Source organism: Artemia franciscana, chromosome 21, assembly GCF_032884065.1.
Source record: "Artemia franciscana chromosome 21, ASM3288406v1, whole genome shotgun sequence".
NCBI classification, from domain to species: domain Eukaryota; kingdom Metazoa; phylum Arthropoda; class Branchiopoda; order Anostraca; family Artemiidae; genus Artemia; species Artemia franciscana.
The window spans coordinates 15961905-15984948 of NC_088883.1; the positions used below are offsets into that span (position 1 = coordinate 15961905).

Sequence of the window (23044 nt, forward strand, 5' to 3'; positions counted from 1 at the left end):
AAAGACATGGTTATTGGCTTTTTTGATTATGCTGGAAAAAACGGTTCGCTCAAAATTTTTATCAGGCAACTTTGAGAAAATAAGCGTGGGAGGAGGGCTAGCTACCTTCCACTATTTTTAGTCACTTAAAAACGACACTAGAACTTCTGATTTCCGATCAAATGAGCCCTCTCCCGAACTTCTGCAGTATCTGGTTCGCTACGATTACCCCTATAGAAAGCGGACAACAAATAAACACGTATTCTTGATCTTTCTTCCGGGAAAAAAAATGCATAATTACACATTATGCATGGGAACTTGAAACCTTTACAGTAGTTCTCTAGTATGTTGTATCTGACGGTGTCATTTTCATTAAGATGACTTGATATTTTGGAGGTGTTTCCCCTCTGTTTCAAAAATTGGATAAATTATCTCAGGCTGTAACTTTTAACGAGTAAGATTAAATTTGATGGATTTTACACATTTTGAATAAACATCAAAATTCGATTCTTTTGATGTATCTATGGTTATCAATAGTCAGTTTTTTAGAGTTTTGGTTACTATTGAGCCACATCGCTCCTTACTTACAGTTCGTTACCGAGAACTATTTAAAAATATGAGTGAGGAACTTAGAGACGTTTTTAAAAAAATCACAAAATTTATAAACAACATAAAAACAGTCTGTTACAAGTTGAATTATTTAAAAAGCTGTGTGACGGTATGAAAGCTACATACAAGACTCAATTGTGAACTATATTAAATAAATAAAAAACAAGTTTTTTTTAACTAAAAGTAAGGAGTGACATTAAAACTCAAAACGAACAGAAATTATTCCGTAAATGAAAAAGGCTGTCCAATCCTTAACGCTCCGCTCTTTACGCTAAAGTTTTTATTGTTTTAAAAAGTAGAGTTGTGGCCAAGAGTCAAACTTCAGCGGAAAGAGCGGGGCCGTTTCACATGCGAAATAATTTCTGTTCGTTTTAAGTTTTAATGTCGCTCCTTACTTTTATTTAAAAAATTTTTTTTTTTATTTAACTTCTGAACGTTTTTGAATTAATGCAGGTTTTGATTTTGGCTCAACGTACATGAATAATTAAACGAAATTTGCATATTAATTTTACTTTTTTTGGTTAAATGGCTTTCTCAAATTTTGATCGGACAGTTTTAGGAAAAGGGGGCGGGGGAGGCGGCCTAGTTACCCTCAAATTCTTCTGGTCACTTAAAAAGGCCACTAGAACTTTTTATTTTACTTAAGAACGTTGTTATTAGTAGTAAATATATGTAACTTACAAAATAAACTTGGGTAACGAGCTTCTATATTCGTATATTCGTATTATGTATATGAGAGGGGTTCTCCCCCTGGGCAATACCTCGCTCTCTACACAAAATTTTATCGTGTTCCAATTCTTCAAGAATGACCCTGAATCACAAAGGCCGTTTATTTACAATAAATAGCTCTTTTGAAATTACTAAAAGTACTTTAGCGTAAAGAGCGAGGTATTGAGGAGGGGACGAAACCCCTCATATACGTAAAAAAAATTTTTCGTTCTAAGTTTTAACGTTGCTCCTTACTTTCAGTTGAAAAAACTTGTTTTTTTTTATTTAATTTCTGAATGTCTTTAAATTAATGTAGGTTTTGGTTTTAGCTCACCGTACATGAATAATTAAAACGAAATTTGAAAATTAATTTTACTTTTTTTACTAAATAGCTTTCTCAAACTTTTGATCGGACGATTTTGAGAAAAAGGGGCGAGGAGGTGTCAAAAAGTATGTTAATTTTATTTTAAAACGTTTTTTATTAGTAATAAATATACGTAACTTACAAATCAACCTACGCAATAAACTTCTATATTTGTATGTGGGGGGGTTTGCCCCCTCTTCGATATCTAGCTCTTTACACTAAAGTTCGAATTTTGTTCCAATTCTTTAAGAATGACCCCTGAATCACAAAGGCCGTTTAATTACAAAAAACCGCTCTCTTGAAATTAATAAAAATACTTTACCGTAAAGAGCGAAGTATTGAAATGGAGCCGAACCCCCTCATATACATAATTAATTTCTCTTCGTTTTAAGTTTTAATGTTACTTCTTACTATCAGTTGGAAAACTTATTTGTTTTTTTATTTCATTTCTCAATGTTTTTTAAATAATTCAAGAGAATCCAGCGCCCCTTCATGGAAATTCTCTTCCCCCATGATTAATTCCTCCGTGGAAATTCCTCTCACATAACCCCCTCCCCACCACCGGAAGAAATCCCTCCTGAAAAAGTCTGTATACTTCCCAATAACCAATAATGGGCAAAGTTCATAACTTGCAGCCCTTCCCCCGGGAAGGGCTTTCAATTTTTCAATTTTTTGACTATGCTGAACAAAATAGCTATCTTGAAATTTTGATCCAATGACTTTGAGGAAAAAATGAGCATGGGAGGGGGCCTAGTTGCCCTCAAATTTTTTTTTTGTCGCTTTAAAAGGGCACTAGAACTTTTAATTTCCGCTAGAATGAACCCTCTCACGACATTCAAGAGCCACTGGATGGATACGATAACCCCTGGAAAAAAAACAACAACAAATAAACACGTATCCATGATCTTTCTTCTGGCAAAAAAAAATTCCGTGTTTTTGCACTTGAGAGCTTTAAACTCCTATAGTAGGATTCTCTGATAAGCTGAATCTGACGGTAGGATTTTCATTAAGATTCTATAACTTTTAAGGAGTGTTTCCGCCATTTTTCGAAAATAAGGCAAAGTTTCTCAGGCTTGTAACATTTGATAGGTAAGGCTAAATTTGTGAAATTATATGTTTAAAATCAGCGTAAGAATCTGATTCATTTGATGTATATAATGGTATCGAAATTCCGTTTTTTAGAGTTTCGGTTACTATTGAGCCGGGTCGCTCCTTACTACAGTTCGTTACCACGAGCTGTTTGATTGAAGAACGATGGCTTTGTCGTGCCAAAGTGATTCAGAGGATCTATGAAGATAAAATGAAAATAGCAATTTTTACCGAACAAAATCAAAATGAGCACACAAATATGTCAAGTGAATATGATATTTTGTCAAATAAAACTTTAAAAGTATTGCTGCCGTTCACAAAATCTTATTTGTACGAAACAGGATTTTCTGCATCAGCTGAAACGGAATTGAAATATTTTACTCGTTTGGTTATAGAAGATGAGCTTCGTGTAGCTTACTCATCCTTTAAACTGACATTTGACAGACTTAGTGCTAATTAATAAAGCCAACAAATAAAGCCAAATTTTGGCTACGTTTTTGGGTTTCTTGCGAACGACCACGTAGCGGTGTAGTATTTCAGCTTAAACAGAAAACTAAATTAGAGTATAAAAAGTATTTACGGTCTGCAAAATCTAAAATTTGCAATTTCCCGTCAAGTAATTTAGATTGGAAAAATGTGGTAAATTCAAATAAAGTCGATGACTCTTCGTCAACAAGTAGCCCAATTAGTCCTGCTTCTTGGTGCAAATATTACGACCAGATTTTCAACACTATAAACCATTTTGCTCATGCTACTTTTATGAGGTTTCTTATTTCTGCGCTTCCCATATCACTCCGCCAGAACCAGATCCTCCCAGTTAATTTAGTTTCGGTGGCACAAGCTATAAAGAAGCTTAAGTCTAGCTCTTTTGATTGTGATGGTATAAGTGCCGATCACCTAAATGTTGATTGTCCAGCTCTAGTCCAACATTTACAACTTCTGTTTCAAATGTGCGTATGCACCTCATTTGTGCCTGAAAGTTTTTGTGCGGAACAGTTACTTCGATCCTGACAAGAGGAAAGATTCCGACTGAGTGTGCATCGTACAGGCCAATAACGGTTTCCTACAATATAAGCAAAATTTTTGAGTATCTTCTCCTCCCATCAGTTAATTCTTTGGCATATTTTGGTGAAAATTAGATTGGGTTTTCAGCTGGGGTAGGTTACCAGCAGGCTCATCGAGTTTTGGCTAATGTTCTTACTGAGGCTACTAAAAAGGGATTCGAGTTACATTTATGTGCTTTGGATCTCTCCAAAGCCTTTGACACTGTTACGCATTCCCAAGCTATCTTTTCCCTTTTTAGTCACGGTATCAACATATCGATAATTTTTCTTTTTAGATATTGGTATTCAAATTCTTTTTTGCAGATTAAAACGGATACGAGGGTTTCAGATAGTAAAATTTGAGTGCGACGTAGGGTCGGGCAAGGTGCTGTCCTCTCCCCCTCTATTTTCAAACTTTGTATATCATCTGTCCTTTCCTCTATCCCACCTACTTGCATCCTTAATTCTGTAAATATTTCTTATCTTGCCTATGCGGATGATATTCTTTTGATCAGTAGGACTAAAATAGGGCTCTCTTTGTCTGTTTCAACAGTAGCATCTAAACTTCATGCGATTGGACTTTCTCTTAATCTTTCAAAGTGTGAATATCTTTTATTTAATAGTAATATCACTACTCCTCTAATCTGTGGACCTTTTTCTATCCCGTTGGTTTCTTCATTTCGGTGGCTGGGAATTAATGTTAGTAAAACACTAAAATCCTTACAGACTCTCGCTGTTGCTGATTTCAAGAAGAAAATCCAATTAAGTTACTCTAAAATTGTTGCTAACCGAGGTGGATACAGTAGAAAGTCTCTTGCTAAATTACACTCCGTTTTTACAGATCATTCGGTTTTGTTTCTTTCTGGTATTTACCCTATTTTTCATGCAAAGGATATCAGTTCAATTGGTTCTTATTATTTCCGGTTTTCTATCATATCTGCCTCCATGGTATAGGAATAGGAGCCTCATATATGTTTATAGTTTCCCAGATATTGAGTCGAAGCTCACGGAGCTTGCTGGCAAAATACCCCAGTCTAGTTATAAGTATCTGCCAGCCCACAGAGGCCTTACTCGTTTGCTTTAGCTTCTTGTTTTTTCTGTTTTGTGTAGTGTCTGTTTTGTTTCTTTTATTGATAGTCCGCTTTGATTTTTTGTAGCGGGTCAAAAATAAATTATTATTATTACTATTATATCATTAAAAGACAATAATTTGAAATTGTTATTCGTTTCTTTGTTTGTAATAGATTACCTTGATAAATTTTGTAGTACTAAAAATTATTGTGTCGACATTTTTTATAAAATGGAAGGGAGGCACCATATGATCAAATATTTTTGAGGGAGCAGTGGCAACATAAAGTTTAGAAACCAATTTTTACTGTTTTAATGCTGCTACGAAAATTTAAACAGCTGAGAAGCTTCTGAAATAAACCTGACCAACTTACCCCCTCTCCCTGATGGGCCCACGTATAACTCAATGAATATACAAAGATTGAAACATAACACAAAATCAATGAAATGTTATATTATAGAACTACTGCTTCTTACTATCTTGGAAAGTGGTAGGCTTACCACCTACCCTGCCCCTAATGTACAAATATATAGGGTAAAGATCTAGGCTATAAAAATGGACAAGATACAAATTTCAATTTGTTAATTCTATGCTTGGTAAAATTCTAGTTGAGTGACTTCATCCTATCTCAGAAAGCGGTTAGGTAAGGAATTTCTCTGTAATCTTCCTTTCTTACAGTAGCCTTAAGTGGTAGTGGAGATACAAAATTATGTGAATAACAAACATTTGAATATTCTAATTGGAACTAAATTCAATTTTTCTAATAAATTACAACAAGAATTACGCTATATTCAAGTTCAAAGAAAATGAAAATAAATCTTCTTATTCAAGTACATTATGGTGTAAATTTCTCTTTTTAATCCGAATATTCTAGGAAGTGATTTGGACTTTAGATACTTTCAGAAACTCTATTTTTAGCATTCATTTGCAAGGTCGCTCAAATAATGTCTAGTAGAATTCAATATATCTCAAGTATCTTTCCTAAACTAGGCATATTTTACTTTGAATTACTGTTACGTTGTGGCTATAATCATTTCCTAGGTGTATTTTCTTTATCTTCAGCTAAAAGAAAACAATTTGCTATCCTGCTCGTTTTTTATTCTTGTTTATTCAAAAGCTAAATATGTAAATTGAATGAACATACGACCAATATTCCACTAAATTTGGGTTGGAGGCAATGTAGTCAACTATTACAAAAAGAGAAAAGACAAAGGGAAAAAAACAAATGTGTAGAAAGAAGACCCAACAACTAAGGAAAAGGGAAATACAGAGAAAAAGTAAGCGATGCCATGCTGTACAGGTGGTTGTCATGTGATATCAGAGAAATAACTATCACTACCACCAGAGACCCGATTATGAAAGATGACACAATTTTTAAAGATTAATTTCAGCATGGATAATGATAGAGATTATAAAAATTCAATTACAGCTTTCAATCAATAAATTTCCATTTTTTTTCTGTGACTGGAATCGAGCTTATCCCTGATTGACTCTTAACACAATCACAAGCATATAACTAAAGAACAAGAAGTGACGCTTGAAAATCTACAAAAGACCTTAACATGATGTTCCCCCATTCAATATTTTGAGAAGGGAAGGGTAGGTGGGAGTATGATGGAGAAGAAGGGGAGGAGGCTGACACTACAAGGTAAAAAATTATTTGTTACATTTTGAAAAATTCGGACATAACTTTCAAACACCCCCTTCTCCCTCGATGTTGGAGCAACAAGGAACACGACTTTGAGCTTTTTTCAGCTAGCTTGTAGAATTCTTCAAGTATGAATGTCTACTCTTAGGGATTATTCCTGTGACTGCAATGTTAAGAGTCAATCCAAAATATTCCAAATATTCCAAATATTCCAATTCAACATTCACTATGCATAATATATACAAAGAACACTGCTATTTTTAACCGCAAGATGGTTGATGCATCAAAAACAAAACCAGCCAAAGTCTTCTTTCGGAATTGTCTCAACAGTGTTTTATGGACTAGGAAAAATTGGCTTCGGGATGATATGAAAAATACTATGAAGTATGAATATGACTTTCCAACTACTTTTACCACTGCTTTTCAACTGATGCTTTTTATTACTACTAAATTATTGCAGCCCATTTCATACTTCATTTTTACTATTTAGGACGCATTCCAAAAATTGGTTTATTAGATGCTCATACTAAGTTTTCTATCCAATGTCATGTGTGTGTGTGAGTGAGGGGGGGGGAGAGTCCAGCTCAGTTGAGTGTTGCCATTTGTGTTAGCCTACTATGAGGGAATTCAGAAAGGTGTAGACACAAAAGACAAACACAATAGCAATATAAATCAAGAAATTAATTAACGAATATGTGCATTTAATCCAATTAAAATTTGAGAACAGCAATCTAAATGATAATACGTATTCCTTGTTCTTTAAGGTCCTCATCAGATGGGATAATAACCTTAGCTGGGTCAATGTAGTTGGGATCCACTAAAGGAAGGCCCTCACTTTCCCTTCTGTTCAGCTCAAGATATGCTTCTCTATGAGCCCAATTTTCCAAACTAAAAAATGAAAAAATTACTATAATAGTAAGATTTTTAAAAAATGAGCTGTCACCCAAAAACTCTAAGTTTGCCAGAGGAAAGACATGAAATAGCCAGATTACACATAACTTCAACAATACTTTCTAAATTGCACACACAGTAAAAGAATTGAAAACAAGAGCTAAGAGCTCATATGGCACTTGTGACGAGGCCCGAAGGGCCAAGAACTCATATGGTATGAGCTCTAGCAAAATTCTAAGAATCAATATTGATTTAAAAGGAAAATCAGAGACTTAATGCCGGTCGGAATTAAAAATAAGATCTCTGAGTCACAATGTCCTTCTAAATATCAAAATTCATTAAGATCCGATCACCCACTCGTAATTTATAAAGACCTCATTTTTTCTAAGTTTTCCTCTCCCTTCAGCCCACTAGATAGTCGAATCAGGGAAAACGACTTTATCAAGTCAATTTGTGCAGCTCCCTGACAAGCCTACCAATTTTCATCGTCCTAGCACGTTCAGAAGCACCAAACTCGCCAAAGCACTGAACCCCACCCTCTAACTCACCCAAAGAAAACGGATCCAGTACGGTTACGTCAATCACGTATCTACAACATTTGCTTCAACATTCTACCCACCAAGTTTCATCCCGATTTCTCCACTCTAAGCATTTTCCAAGATTTCCGGTTTCCCCCTCCAACTCCCCCCTATGTCAACAAATCTGGTCAGGATTTGAAATAAGAACTATGAGGCATGAGTTCCTTCTAAATATCAAACTTCATTAAGATCCGGTCATCCGTTCTTAAGTTAAAAATACCTCTTTTTTTATTTTTCCAAATTAACACCCCTCAGCTCCCCCAAAGAGAACGGATCCGTTCCAATTATGTCAATCACGTATCTATAACTTGTGCTTATTCTTCCTATCAAGTTTTATCCCAATCTCTCCATTTTTAAGCGTTTTCCAAGATTTATGTTTCCCCCCTCCAGCCCCCTATGTCCCCGAATCCGATTCGAACTGAAAATGGAGCATCTGAGACATACGATCCTTCTATATATCAATTTTCATAAAGATACGATCACCTATTCGTAAGATAAAGATACCTCAATTTTCACGTTTTCCAACAATTCCGGTTTCCCCCTCCAACTCCCCCCAATCTCACCGCTGGACATTGCAGATAACACTGCTGGAAGGGAGGATACCAGCTGGATTTTACATTAAGTCAGGAATTAAGCAGGGTTGTGTTCTATCCTCCTTTGTACGGATCATTTTGATGGACTTTGTCTTAAGGAGCACATGAAAGGCAATGGAAGTCCACATAATCAAATGGGGAGGAAAAGCTCTCCTGGAGTTAGATTGTGCTTATTATTTAAGCACCCTAGATGAAAGTGTGAGCAAAATGAATGAGTTTTTAGAGGTTTTGCGAGTTCAGGGTGCGAGAATAGGTTTGAGAATTAACGTTAAGAAGACTAAGTAACTAAGGATAGGAGAAAGTGAAGATGAAAAGGTGATACTGGTAAAGAAAAGATTGATCAGGTAGGCAGCTTTGCTTGCCTTGGTAGCATTTTTAGTAAAGACGGTGGGAGCAGTGAAGACATTAAAAGTAGAATAGCCAAGGCTCAGGGTGTTTTTTTTACAGTTAAAGACAAATTTTTAAGAATAGGAAGATAAGTCTGCGAACCAAGATTAGAATGTTAGAAGCTTCAGTGATGACAGTGGTCAAATATGGATTTGAAGTATGGGCGCTCCGAAAGGCGGACGAAGATTTGCTAGATGTTTTCCAGAGACACTGTCTACAGATTGTTTTGGGTATCCGGCTAACTGACTGTATTTCAAACAGTAGACTGTGGGAAAACTATGTTTCAATCCCATTTTCTAGGGCTACAATGAAAGAAAGGTTAAGATGGCTAGGGCACGTTCTGCGGATGAAGCGTGACAGATTTCCAAAGATTGTCCTTTTCAGCCAACCATCTAGAGCTAAACAGAGAGCAGGTCGTACTCGTCTGGGAGGATCATAAGGGGATGTCATAAAGAAATATTTAAAGGAAATAGGAGCTTAATGGGAGGGTGTAAAGAGAGAGGCTTTGAATAGATTTGGATGGATGAGAAGCATCCGTAGTTGTGTTGACCTCAGGCGGCTTGGTTCTACGGTGAGTTGTTAGTAGTAGTGGTAGCAATGATTCGTTTCAAATCAAAATATATACAATTAATTAGCAATAAACCAAAAGCTCAGCCTGCAGATGCATGCTGCGAAAATATTAATAAACAAAAGTAGAAACTTATAACAAAAACAAAAGTAAGAATTTTTGGGACTCCATTTGTTACAGTGATGGTAATGTTTGTACAATAAGTCCATATGACCTTTTGTGTAGTAATAACTATTGGTCCTTGTAAACTGAATCTTAAGAAACTGAATCCGACACAATTTTCTTGAGCTCAAAATCGAAAGAGGAGAAACCTCACCGAGTAAACAGTTATCGAATATTTATAGCACATTAATAGTATAAATATACCTTCATAAACTGACTAACATTTATCTCCAATTTGACATAGAGTTAATTTAGATACAGGCAAATATAGCTAGAAAATATTCTAATTCAAGATAAGAAACTAACAGTTTAATTTACCACTTTATCACACATTATCGAAGAATAGCAATACAGACTAGTGCAGTCAAATAGTAAGCAATTCAAGTCTGGATTGCCTAGTATATTACCTGGAGTACGGGAAGCTTATCGTTAAAGAAATTCCTATATAACATATAAATCTTAGATGTCAGGTAAAGCAGGAAATGCTTGGTCCTGCTGCAAGAACAAGCACAAGCACTGTCAAGCATACTAACTTTCTGGCAAAACCCACGATCAACAAATTCAAATAGAGTCATAAAATCTGGCTTATTATTAAAAAAATCAGACATTAGTAGCGCACTGAAGCAACTTCTGATATATCCCAGTCAATGCTCAAGTTCCTATTAAATATATGTTCAAAGCCATGTTCAGTTCATTAATACAAAAAATATATATATAGAGAATCAAATATATTGAGACATCGGAGCTTCAAAAATGGATTAGGTACTTTACGTTTTTGTCTCCTTATTGCATGGTTTTACCTTTCTTAATTGTACACTTCTGAAAACATTACCGTTTTCTAAAAAAGGTTAAAGCAAATTACCTTTATCAACGTAAAACATATTACCTATAGTCCGGTCTGTTCATATATAGTAGAGGATAGACAATTAAACCCACGGTGAAAAGGCTAAAAAACAGGGTATGGCCAAGGGTTTGATCATAAAACTTTTCTTCGTCAAAACCCCATGAGTAGTAGCCCTGAAAAGCAAAGAATATTCTCTTTATCTGTTCTGCGTAAGAGATGTTAATGATAGATGGAACTATGGTCCAAATGGTCCAGATGGAACTAACTATATTAAACATCAACAACAAGAAGAACAATAGGGAATTCTTTCGCAAGACAGTGGAATTCTATATCTGAATAAAGATTTCGGCCCTGTATCATCAGCAAGACATAAACATATAAAAGAAAAGAAACTTACAATAGCATACAACCATTAAAACTGAAATGAAAATTTTCAAAACAGTCCCAGTATAATTACTTCAGTGAAGTTCAACCAGGACTGATAAATAGAGTGATGTGAAATCAGGCAGTTCATTGAAATGAAAAAAAAAAATTCAAGCACGCTTTCACTACTAATCTTGCCTTTTTGGCAGCTAACCACAAAGGTCTTTTTGTAACAAGTTCTTTGTTAGTGTCTACTGGTTTTTTAATATATTTTGTATATTTTTTTTCAAAATAGATTTGTGCATAAAGCATTCACTGAGTATTCCCCCAAATCCCTACTTAAGAAAAAAATGCTATTTATTTTGAGTCTGATTTCAATTGCCTCTGGAACAACCTGTTTTATGCCTGGACCATTGCTCCTAGGGGCGGATTTTTCAAAAAAAAATTGTGGAGGGGTTTATCAAAAACATAGCTGCTTAAAGCAGAATCAAGAGAAATATTCAAAGCAGAATCAAAATCAAACAAAAATATATTCTACACAGTATTTGCCACAGTCACATGGTATTTGATAAATCCTCTCTGGCAAGTAACAGGGGTTTTATCTTTACCAGTGTTTAGAAAATTCACGATTTTGAAATTAAAACTAAATATAGATTATTTCGTGTGCCAACTTTTTTAAAATTTGTAGTGATTTTTGGGATGAATGGGTGGTAAATCATATATGAGGGCTTATCGAGAGTCTCACATGGTAAAATACCATTGATTTTACGAGTGCGACTTTTCAGTCTACGGCTAATTGTGTTATTAATAAGTGAAATGGGATACCCGTTTCCAAAAAGTGTGTCCCTGATAAAGTTTAGTTCTGCTATGATGTTGGAATCAGAGCAAAGGTTTAGGGTACAATGACAAGAGAAGTTGAAATAGCTCTTTTAGCTTGAGTGTGTCTGTTTGGGGGGGGGAGGAGGTGAATTGATTTAAAATGAAGAAATTTATTGTTTTGTGTTGGCTTTCTGTAAAAGTAAAATCGAGTTTATCAATGCTACGAATAATTCGCACATCTCAGAATGGTATTTTTTTTTTTTTTTTTTTTTTTTTTTTACAAATTTAATTTCTAAGGAAAACTGTAAATTTCCATCATATTTGTTAACGTGATATAAAAAACCTCTAAGTTCATTTTCCCATAATCCCAAAGAGGTATTACGCCATCCATGCAGAGTTCCCGATAGATATGTTTCAAATAATATGAATTTAAAGCCCAATTTTCAAGCGTTCCACATAAATATTCGCCAGTAACCCGGAGAGAGGTGCTCCCATCAGAGACCCTTTATTTGCTGATTAAAAGAATTACGGAACTTAAAATACATTGAATACTAATTAAGGAATTTAACCAAGGTCATTAAAACCTTGCAATGTATTCCTGTTGTTGAATCTTCAATTAAATGATACTTTTCTTCTATTTTATTCTTTAATAATTGCTCATATACGGCCACATTAATTTTCTTTATACATCAACGTATAAATGACACGATGTTTCCTTAAATATGGATTTGGGGGAATACTCAATAAATACCTTTCTACGCAAATTTGATTAAAAAGATTTTACAAAATATATTAAAAACCAGTATACACTAAAAAAGAACAAAAAGACCTTTACTAACTAACAAAGTTACAAAAAGACCTTGGAGGTTAGCTGTCCAAAAGGCAAGAATAACAATGAAAGCGTGTTTTTAATTATTTTTCTTTCATTTCAGCAAATTGCCTGATCTCACCTCACTTTATTATCAGTCCTGGTTCAACTTCACAGAAGTAAGGAAGCTGGGACTGTTTTAAATTTTAAATTTAGTTTTAATGGTTGTATGCTTTTGTAAGTTTATTTTCTTTCATATATTTATAAATAATTTCTTAGAACACACTGCTTTTCCATTTACAAGGAATTAAGCAAAAAGAAACGGGTTTTAATTTCTACTAAGCAGTGAACAAAAAATAAAAACAAAACAATACTTTAATTAACAAATATTCCGAATATTTCGGCCCCACGTCCGGGAGCCTTTCTCAATGAAAAAAAAAAACACGAAAAGAGCAAAAAAAATATGTTTTTAAGACATAACACGCACAAAAACATGATATCTGAACCCATGAAGAAGAAGAACAATAATAAATAAATAAGGACAACTCATATTATAAACAAACTTCCAGCACTGATGCTACAACATAAGAAAACAAGAGCTAAAAGCTCACTTGTGACGAGGTCGGAAGAGCCAAGAGCCAAGAGCTCATATGGTATGAGCTCTTGCAAAATTCTAAGAATCAATAGATTGCTTTAAAAGGAAAATCAGAGGCTTAATGCCGTTCGGGATTTAAAATAAGAGCTCTGAGTCACGAGGTCCTTCTAAATATCAAAATTCATTAAGATCAGATCACCCACTCGTAAGTTAAAAATAACTCAATTTTTCTAATTTTTCCTCTCCCTTGGGCCTCCCAGATGGTCGAAATGGGGAAAACAGCTTTATCAGTTCAATTTATTCAGCTACCTGACACGCCTACCAATTTTCATCGTCCTAGCACGTCCAGAAGCACCAAACTCGCCAAAGCACTGAACCCCGCCACCTAACTCCCCCAAAGAGAGCGGATCCAGTCCGGTTACGTCAATCATGTATCTACGACATCTGTAAGTGTTTTCCAAGATTTCCGGTTTCCCCTCCAACTCCCACCAATGTCAACAAATCTGGTCGGATATGAAATAAGAGCTCTGAGTCACGAGACTTCTAAATATCAAAATTCATTGAGATCAGATCACCCACTCGTAAGTTAAAAATAACTAATTTTTTCTAATTTTTCATCTCCCTTCAGCCCCCCAGATTGTTGAATCGGGGAAAAAAGCTTTATCAAGTCAATTTATACATCTTCCTGACACGCCTACCAATTTTCATCGTCCTAGCACGTCCAGAAGCACAAAACTCGTCAAAGCACTGAACCCCACCACCTAACTCCTCCAAAGAGAGCGGATCCAGTCCGGTTACGTCAATCACGTATCTACGACATTTAAAAATGTTTTCCGAGATTTCTGGTTTCCCCTCTCCAACTCCCCCCAATGTCAACAGGTCTGGTCGGGATTTGAAATAAGAGCTCTGAGACATCAGTTCCTTCTAAACATTAAATTTCATCAAGATCTGGTCAAGCGTTCTTAAGGCAAAAATACCTCAAGTTTTTTTTTAATTTTTCCAAATTAACAACCCCGAGCTCCCCCAAAGAGAACGGATCCATATCAATTATGTCAATCTCGTATTTATAACTTTGCTTATTCTTTCCATCAAGTTTCATCCCGATCTCTCCACTCTAAGCGTTTTCCAAGATTTCCGGTTTCCAAGATTTTTGTTTTCCCCCCTCCAGCCCTCTATGTCCCTGGATCCGATTCGAATTGCGAATGGAGCATCTGAGACATAAGAATCTTCTATATATCAAGTTTCATTCGTAAGATACCTCGATTTTCACGTTTTCCAAGAATTCCGGTTTCCCCCTACAACTCCCTTCAATGTCACCGAATCTGGTCGCGATTTAAAGTGAGAGTTCTAAAGCACAAGATCGTTCGAGATCTCAAATTTCATTATGATCTGATTACCCTTTCGTAATTTACAAATACCTCATTTTTTCTAATTTTTCCGAATTATTCCCCCCCCCCTCAACTCCACCAAAGAGAGGGATCCGGTCCGGTTATGTCAGTCACCTATCTTGGACTTGTGATAATTCTTTCCACCAATTTTCATCCTGATTTCTCCGCTTTAAGCGTTTTTCCAGATTTCCACCCCCCCCCCCTTAATGACACTGAATCCGGTTGGGATTTAAAATAAGATATCTGAGTTTCGAGGTTCTTCTAAATATGAAATTTCATTAAGATAAGATCACTCTTTCGTAAATCAAAAATACCTCATTTTTTCTAATTTTTTGAATTAACCCTCCCCCCCACTCCCCCAAAGAGATCAGATCCGTTCCGGGTATGTAAATCCCGTGCTTATTTTTAACACCAAGTTTCATCCTGATCCCTCAACTCTAAGCATTTTCCAAGATCTTAGGTTCCGCCTCCCCAACTTCCCCTTCACCGGATCCGGTCGGATTTAATATAAGAGCTCTGAGACATGATATCCTTCCAAACATAAAATTTCATTAAGATCCAATCACTCCTTCGTAAGTTAAAATTACCTCATTTTTCTAATTTTTCAGAAATAACCCTCCCCTCCCCAACTCCCCCAAAGAGAGCGGATCAGTAATGGTTATGCCAATCACGCATCTCGAACTTGTGCTTATTTTTCCCACCAAATTTCATCATGATCCCTCCACTCTAAGCGTTTTCCAAGATTTTAGGTTCCCCCCTCAATTCCCCCCAATGTCACGAGATCCAGTCGGGATTTAAAATAAGAGCTCTGAGACGCAATATCTTTCAAAACTTTAAGTTTCATTAAGATCTGATCTCTCTTAAGTTAAAAATACCTCATGTTTTCTAATTTTTCATAATTAACCCCCCCCCCCCCCAACCCACCAAACAGAGCAGATCTGTTCCGGTTATTTCAATAGCGTATCTAGGACTTCTGATTATTTTTTCCACCAAGTTTCGTCCCGATCCCTCCACTCTAAGCGTTTTCTAAGATTTTAGGTTCCCCCTTCCAACTCTCCCAATGTCACCGGATCTGGTCGGGATTTAAAATAAGAGCTCTGGGACAAGATATCCTTCCAAACATCAAATTTCATTAAGATGCCATCACCCGTTTGTTAGAAATATAAAATACTTCTAAGTTAAAAATACTTCATTTTTTCTATTTTTCTGAATTGACCAGCCCCCCACTCCCCCCCCCAGATGATCAAATAGGGAAGACGACTATTTCTAATTTAATCTGGTCAGGTCCTTGATACACCTGCCAAATTTTATCGTCCTAGCTTACCTGGAAGTGCCTAAAGTAGCAAAACCAGGACCGACAGACAGACAGACAGACAGACCAACATAATTTCCGATTGCTATATGTCACTTGGTTAATGCAAAGTGCCATAAAAAAAAACAAAGAGAATGTCTACAGTTTCACTATAACGAATACCCATGGTTTCACTATAGACATTCGCTTTGTTTTTTTTTCTTATGTTGTAACACCAGTGCTGGTTCTTTGTTTATAATGTGAGTTGTTCTTATTTGCTTATTATTATTGTTTTTTTATATTCATTTTTTGCCAAGGATGGCCCTTGGACATGGGTTCACAATATTCATTCACATATAGACTTCAACTGTCTTACGAAAAAATCCTCTATTGTTCTTATTGTGGTTGATGTTTAGGATAGAAAGGCACTATGGTCTTTGTCACTATTTACAAGCTAACCATATGACATAGCAGAGCCTCTGTGGTGGAATTGATATATGACACAATCAAATACTAAATTACTTCCAAAAGTGAAACAAAATGTCCCTTAAGAAATATTTGGGGCTTGTCTAGTGCTCTTTTCTGAGCTAAATACAATAATAACAAGATCTTTATTAGATTAAATTTGTAAAATTCCTATTTATCAGATTTCAACAGTTAGTTCTAATTCAGCAGCCTTGTTGTATTAGTGGCCATTTTAGAGATACCAACGCTAGCCTAAGAAACACGGTTAAATTTAGCATAAGCTATGGTGAAATTAATTTGCATTAAAAATAAAAAAATTTCACCCAAAAATGACTATAAATTCATGCCCCGTAAATATGGATACAAAAAGACACTTTCCAACTAGCACATACTATAATTTCACTTGCATACCTATTGCTTGCTTCTGATAGTTTCACTTTTAGTACCTAATTGTTAAAAGGTTGAAGATGTTGTTTTGTCTGTTTCAAGAGATAGTGCTGAAAGTTTACGCTAAAGCCCATATATAAATAAATATATATATATATATATATATATATATATATATATAATTTTAAGCAAGCAATATTTGTAATTTTTCTCAAAACGGCTCTTTTTTGCAAAATTGACATCTTGGAACTTTCTGGCCCAGAAAACCATTTAGATAGGTCACAAGTCTGAGAAAGTTGTTGAAAACTTTGTGACGTCAAGGCTTATTACGTTTATTTGCTACTGTTTACAATTCACAGCTATTTATAATTTCTAAAAAGCTTATAAACAAAACAAAAAATGAAAACTTCAAAATATTATTATTTGCAAGAGTATTTTTTGCAAAATCTTAAAAATAAAAGTCAAAAGCTTTCAGCTTAAAAAAGACACTACCCAGTAAAACAAATTCGTAACAATATAAATTCGTAAATATCCTTAAATTCAAAGATATAGTACAGAAGCATAAAAATTTATCAATAGGTGGACCCAAAAAACAAAAACTAAAAAGTGTAAAAAAAGTTGTAAAGTGTAAAAAGACTTACAACTTGGTCGTAGGGCAAAAAAAAAGAAGTTCTTGCGCTACCACCTGGAAAATTAACAAATCTACATCCTGGACCATTACACAAGACTAGACCAATAAGAGTAGCTAGAGCAAAGGCATTGACACATTGTCTGAAGAAATGAAAATTCAAAATGAAGAAGAAAGAAAAATGTGGCTAGGAGACTTGCAACAATGAGCATCAAAACGAATTATAAACAAAACGAAGAAGAAAGAATTTTCCAGCTAGAAGGCTTGCAGTAAGGAGCATCAAAACAAATTGAAAACAAAAGTGAAGAAAAAAGAAATATTAGGTTAGAAGAACAGCGGCATCACAGTCTTGGACACCAACAAAGTGGCACACAACCAAGTAAATACGTACAAAGATGGGATAAACTCAGAAAGTGTTACATATAAGCCACCAGGACTCTTCAACATTGCTTGTATTCACTGTGGAGCCCTCCATTTTTCCAAGGAAAGAGTAGCAAACAAAGGTAATTCATTTGGATATTGTTGGTTGCATGGTCAAATTGCTTTGTCACCACCACAATTTCAAATGAATTGGTTTAACTTTTTGAGGACATCACTTACTCTCTGAAGAGTTCCATAACAGTAGCCAAAACTCGAGCTTGTATTTTGCTCTTGCTTCTTTCAATGTAAACGATGGTCAAACCATAAATAGCCAAAATATATTTAGCTTTAAAGTAGCTGGACAAATTTATCACAAAATCAATTTAGTGGCACATCTATTACAAACTACCGTGATTTCGAGCCACCTTCATACAATCAAATGTACTTTTTAGACCTCAATGAAGCTATTGAAGAGCACCTTGCACATCCTTTAAATCATAGGATCTCTTGCAACCTAATGACTCTCTTGGAAGAAATGTTGCAAGACACAAAAAACTATTCCAAAGACTACAAAAAAATGTCAGAAGTGGAGGATGATGCAAATCAGCTTGCTGCTTCACTGGGACAAAAAACAAACAGGCAGCTCATTTTCACTGTGCTGGATGGTGTTGAATAAAGACGGTTCAACTCTCCTGGATGTAGTGAAGTATGCACTTTGATTCCTCTTAATCCTGACTATTGTTTTCCATCAAATGAAATGGCTGTAAAACAACAAGGCAAAAATCTTGTCATTAAAAAAAAAAACAATGTTCACCAGCTTTACCTACCCAATGTTTTATCCAGCTGGAACTCCAGGATGGACAAGGGGTATGTTACTTTATACACCTAGTGTAAGACACCCAGAGATAACACAGCTTGAATTAGCAAGATATTGTATCACTTTTCAACCTGAATATGCTGAAAGCCATTCTGTACAAGCTGTAACACCTGACCTGGGTCAAATTGGTTTCAATGCTTTGCATTTTGGTGAGTACTTTTCCAACAGTATCTTGTCAATACCAATATTTGTGCAATCATATTGAATGGATAAAATTTAACCAGAAAACTATTATGGCTGAAAACTATGTAGGTGTTACATGACTTCTCAAAAACTTAGCCTCAAAACAGAATACAGTTATTGGTAAAAAAGTAATAATACTGTCATCATTTATCAGATCAACACGCTACTTTGTTGAATATTTTCAAGACGCATTGGCTATTGTTCATTGACCTGGACTGCCAGAGTTCTTTATGAAGTGACTTGCAATCCTGATGGCCTGAAACTAAAGAAACGGCAAGTATTAAACTTGATGATAAATTTATCATAAAACAGTCTACTCAAGATCATCCAGATGTTGTTACTCAAATTGAAAAACTGAAATATAACAATGTGATTGATAAGAAACAGATATTTGGAGAGGTGGCAGCATATATGCACATGATTGAACTTCAAAAACATGGACTATGCATATATGTTTGCTATTGATCATGAGTCTACACAATCAAATCTATAATTCAGTTGAAACTGATGATTTTATTTAAGCTGAAATTCCAAATTTCCAACAATCCTTTACTAAGAGAATTAGTCATAATATTGATGTTTCATAATCTGTGTGGGGATTTCAATTCAAATGCGAGCTGCATGATCAATAGAAATGGAAAATTCCAGTGGCACTTCTGTTTTCCAAGGCAATACAATTCAGTCAAATCTCTATTGGATGCTGAAAAGCCAATGTATCAGCATTGTTATGATCCTAAACTAGATGAAATGAATAGAGAAAAATTCTCACATAACCATGCTGCTCATCAAAAAGATTCCAATGAATGCTGAATTACTCATGATAATCATCATCTCACCACATATAAACCTCATATGCTCAAAATATTTCTCTGTCACATGAATGTTGAACATGTTGAAAATATAGGTCCAGCAACATAAATACATCTATAAGGGACATGATTGTGCTTCAGTAAAGATAGTCAAAAATAAATGGTGCATGGTATGCAATGAAACAGAAACCTATGTGGAATGATGCTGCTTTACACCAATTGAAGCATGCAGTTGACTATTTAGTTACAATATCAAAAAAAGAACAATGTCCTTCAATGTTTAAACATTCATTTGCCATGGCATTATTAAATACAAAATATCATGCAAGATCAAGAAGATTTGGTAGATATTACATAACAAAGCTCAATGTTGGAAGCGTATTTTGACAAAACAAGGTGTTAAAACAAATAAAATCACTTCAGGGGCAATTGTTATTTGAGAGCCCTTAATGGGCCTCCAAAGGTAACTTTTTACCTTGTCTGTAGTTTTCAGGCTCTTATGCAAAATTTAAAAAATAATTAAAAACTAACTAGAAATAAAATTGCAACTTCCTATGAGTTTTAGCACCCTTCTAGTAACAAAGAAAAAAAAATAGACAAAAGGATGTATTACTATTAATGCAAAAATGTAATTTTATTTTTTGTTTAAGTTGGGGGCTGCAAGTTTTCTGTTTAGGGTTTTGAACAATGGCATTATTTAGTGGGAAGACAAGGGATGGTAATTGCCCCTATAATAATTTGGAGAAAAATTATTATATAGCCTATTCCCCATGACTCTTCTCATGACCATTCTTGAATCAGGTAAAAACAGCAATATTTTCTCAATTCATAGTTGTGCTTATAAACTGTTGGTTAATATTGGCTGTTTTGAGCCCATTTAATGGCTCAAAATAGGATTTGCCCCAGAATGATGATTAAATATGGAAAGAGTATAAGAAAGACATCACATAGTTTATTCTTTTACTTGTTATCTAAATTTTCTTGGGGAGCAGGGGGTAAAGAGAAACACATTTAAGAATGACACCAACTACAACTACTGCTGTTGTGGGCCAACAACTACACTACTTTATACTTTTCTTTGTTATTACAATCTGTTCCCTTCAGAAGAACTGCTCTTTTGGGCTGAGACCAAGAAGACATGTCTACCTTAGATGTACCAGTCTACCAGTAGATGTGCATTGGCTAACCATTGCAAAAAAATCCAATGTAAAATTTTAGACAAGCTACTTTTGATATATTAGAAGGGTGTTATGAAATAAAACTTTCAGTAATGAATCTAGGGCCAAAAACATACTGCAGGAAGGTATTGCCAAGCTTCTATGTTAACCCTGTTTAGAATTAAAGGTCTCAGAAATTTACCTCTTTGATAGGTCTATTTTCCTATCAAAATTTTGACACAAGAACATTATGTCTTAATATTCAGTTTCTTTTTCTCTTGTTTTAGTTTTGAAAATGGAATTCCTCTATTTGAATAGAATTTTAAGCCATATCAATGGTTTATTTTTCAAAATTTAGGAATTGTATTTGTAGATCTATAAAACCTTATAAATTTGGACTGGGCAAAGTTGTGAAGAGGAAAACACTCTTCCTGTAGGCTACTTCAATTAAGCAGAGTTACAACAAAAATGTTTACAATGGTCATCAAAGGTAAGTAACCTCTAGAGGGACAAGTTGTGGAGGGAGGTACTTCAAAATAACCTTATACTTTAGTCTGTGGATTCTTTAGAGACAAACTTTAATCTGTAGATCCATCCCAGAAAATTCCATTTTCCTAGCCTAACCCCTTTCCAAGATAGCAAAAAGCAGCTAGTCTAGAAATTAACCCAATTCAATATTGACTATAATCTTCAGGAAACAGTGAGGTAAGGCCTAAACTAACCTTGTTTTCATTTTCTTCCTGATTACTTTGGGCTTGGCTTTGAGCAGCACCTACTGGGTCTGCAGCAATTGTATCATTTTTAGATTGAGAAGTTGATAACACTCTTGAAAGACCTAATCTAGAAATATGATTATTTCCAAGCCGTCGGACTAGATTTCTAATAAGCATTTCTTTAAAAAAAAAGGAAATTTTCAAAACAGACGAAACAGTGTTGACTTCAATCGACAAGTCTACAAAATACGTTATGTTCTTAGTATTATGGCCATAGACAAAATGTATATAATTCAGCTGTGTAAGTACCCTTTCATCCGATGTAAAAAAAAAAAAAAAGTTGGATATCCGAGAGGCTTCTGGCTATGGGCTATGTATGATGAGGCTAATGTGCATTAGAAGCCTGAAAAACCAAGGATAGACAAGCACAAATACGAAATTGATTGGTACTGAAAACATATTTCAGTTTGACGTTTGTATTACATTCGTTTTGTTTGTGATTATGCTCCATAAAATAGGTTTTGGTGGCTCTTTCATGAATTTAACTTCCTCAAAATCAACAAAGTTTCCCAAGAAGTGGATCACAGTCAAACGATAATTTCAACTTTTTGCCTCTGATTCTTTAGTATCATGGTGTCATTGATTATACTTTGCTGACATTCTTGGAGAAGTTGAATAAAGACATCTTCTTTCCGAGCAAACTGAAATAGACTGAAATACTTTATTTTGTGGAACTACTATAATACTTATAGACACAATGTGCTGAAGGACACATAAATGGTGACACTGTAGCAACACATCGGTTTTGTCTCCTATTAATTTTTTTTATCGGTTTTGCCTTAATTCAAAAAAGTAGTAAGTTACGGATAACTACGTGTAATTCTGGCCTAGAGTAAATTACATGTTTTCTGGTTATCCTTGAGTCATGTCCTATAGTGTGAGAGCTGGAGCGAAGTTGAATAATTTCTATTGAACAAAACCTTTTGATATTGTTCTGCTTGTTGTTGGTGTAATTGAATGGAGCTTCCAGAATTTCTTCTCTATGCTCCAGGATCGTTTTTTTGTTTTATCATCAACCTAGAAAAACCAAAAAAAAAAAAAAAATCTTCACAATCATGCTTCGTCGTACTGATTAATCTTTTACACACAAACTAACAATTAGTCTAATACCCTGTCAAAAATCATAAAATTTTTGAAAAAAATTGTTTTATGATTTTTGACAGGATTTTGGTTCCTGTCAAACAGGATTATGATTTTTATTGTTCTACTAGTCTTTCATTTCTTCAGACTGCACTTTCCCATTTGAGTGGAAAGCTCATGGAACAAAAAGACAATGAATTTGTATGCACATGACTTGCTTCTAATGCAACACTTTATTCTTCTCCCTTAGAGGCCTATGGACGTAGAAAGTGCCTCAAAGGCATTAGCTACGGAGAAGTGAAATTCATCACAACAGCCGCCATTTTAGTCTATAGTAGACACCGGCTGTTTAAACCGTCCATATCTTCTATGTGACTGAGGATGATTATTAAATAAGCTAGGATACTGTTAATGCTGGCGTCGAAGCATGTATGGGTAGCAGTTTCACGGAGTTTGTAGAATTTCTGTTGTACCACCTGTGGGAGCAGGGGGGGGGAGTTTGCAAAAAGAACCATGTCTTCGGCATACC

General features: G+C 35.1%; 1 protein-coding gene across 1 annotated transcript; it reads right to left on the minus strand.

Annotated features, from left to right (window-relative positions):
* Positions 1-7193: 7193 nt before the first annotated feature.
* LOC136040659 (NADH dehydrogenase [ubiquinone] 1 beta subcomplex subunit 11, mitochondrial-like) lies at positions 7194-21619 on the minus strand. Its single transcript, XM_065724943.1, has 3 exons — positions 21385-21619; positions 10575-10705; positions 7194-7397 (listed from the first exon to the last, which is right to left on the minus strand). The coding sequence occupies exons 1-3, from the start codon at positions 21550-21552 to the stop codon at positions 7241-7243; spliced, it is 456 nt and encodes a 151-aa protein (XP_065581015.1). The 5' UTR covers positions 21553-21619; the 3' UTR covers positions 7194-7240.
* Between the last annotated feature and the right edge of the window lie 1425 nt (positions 21620-23044).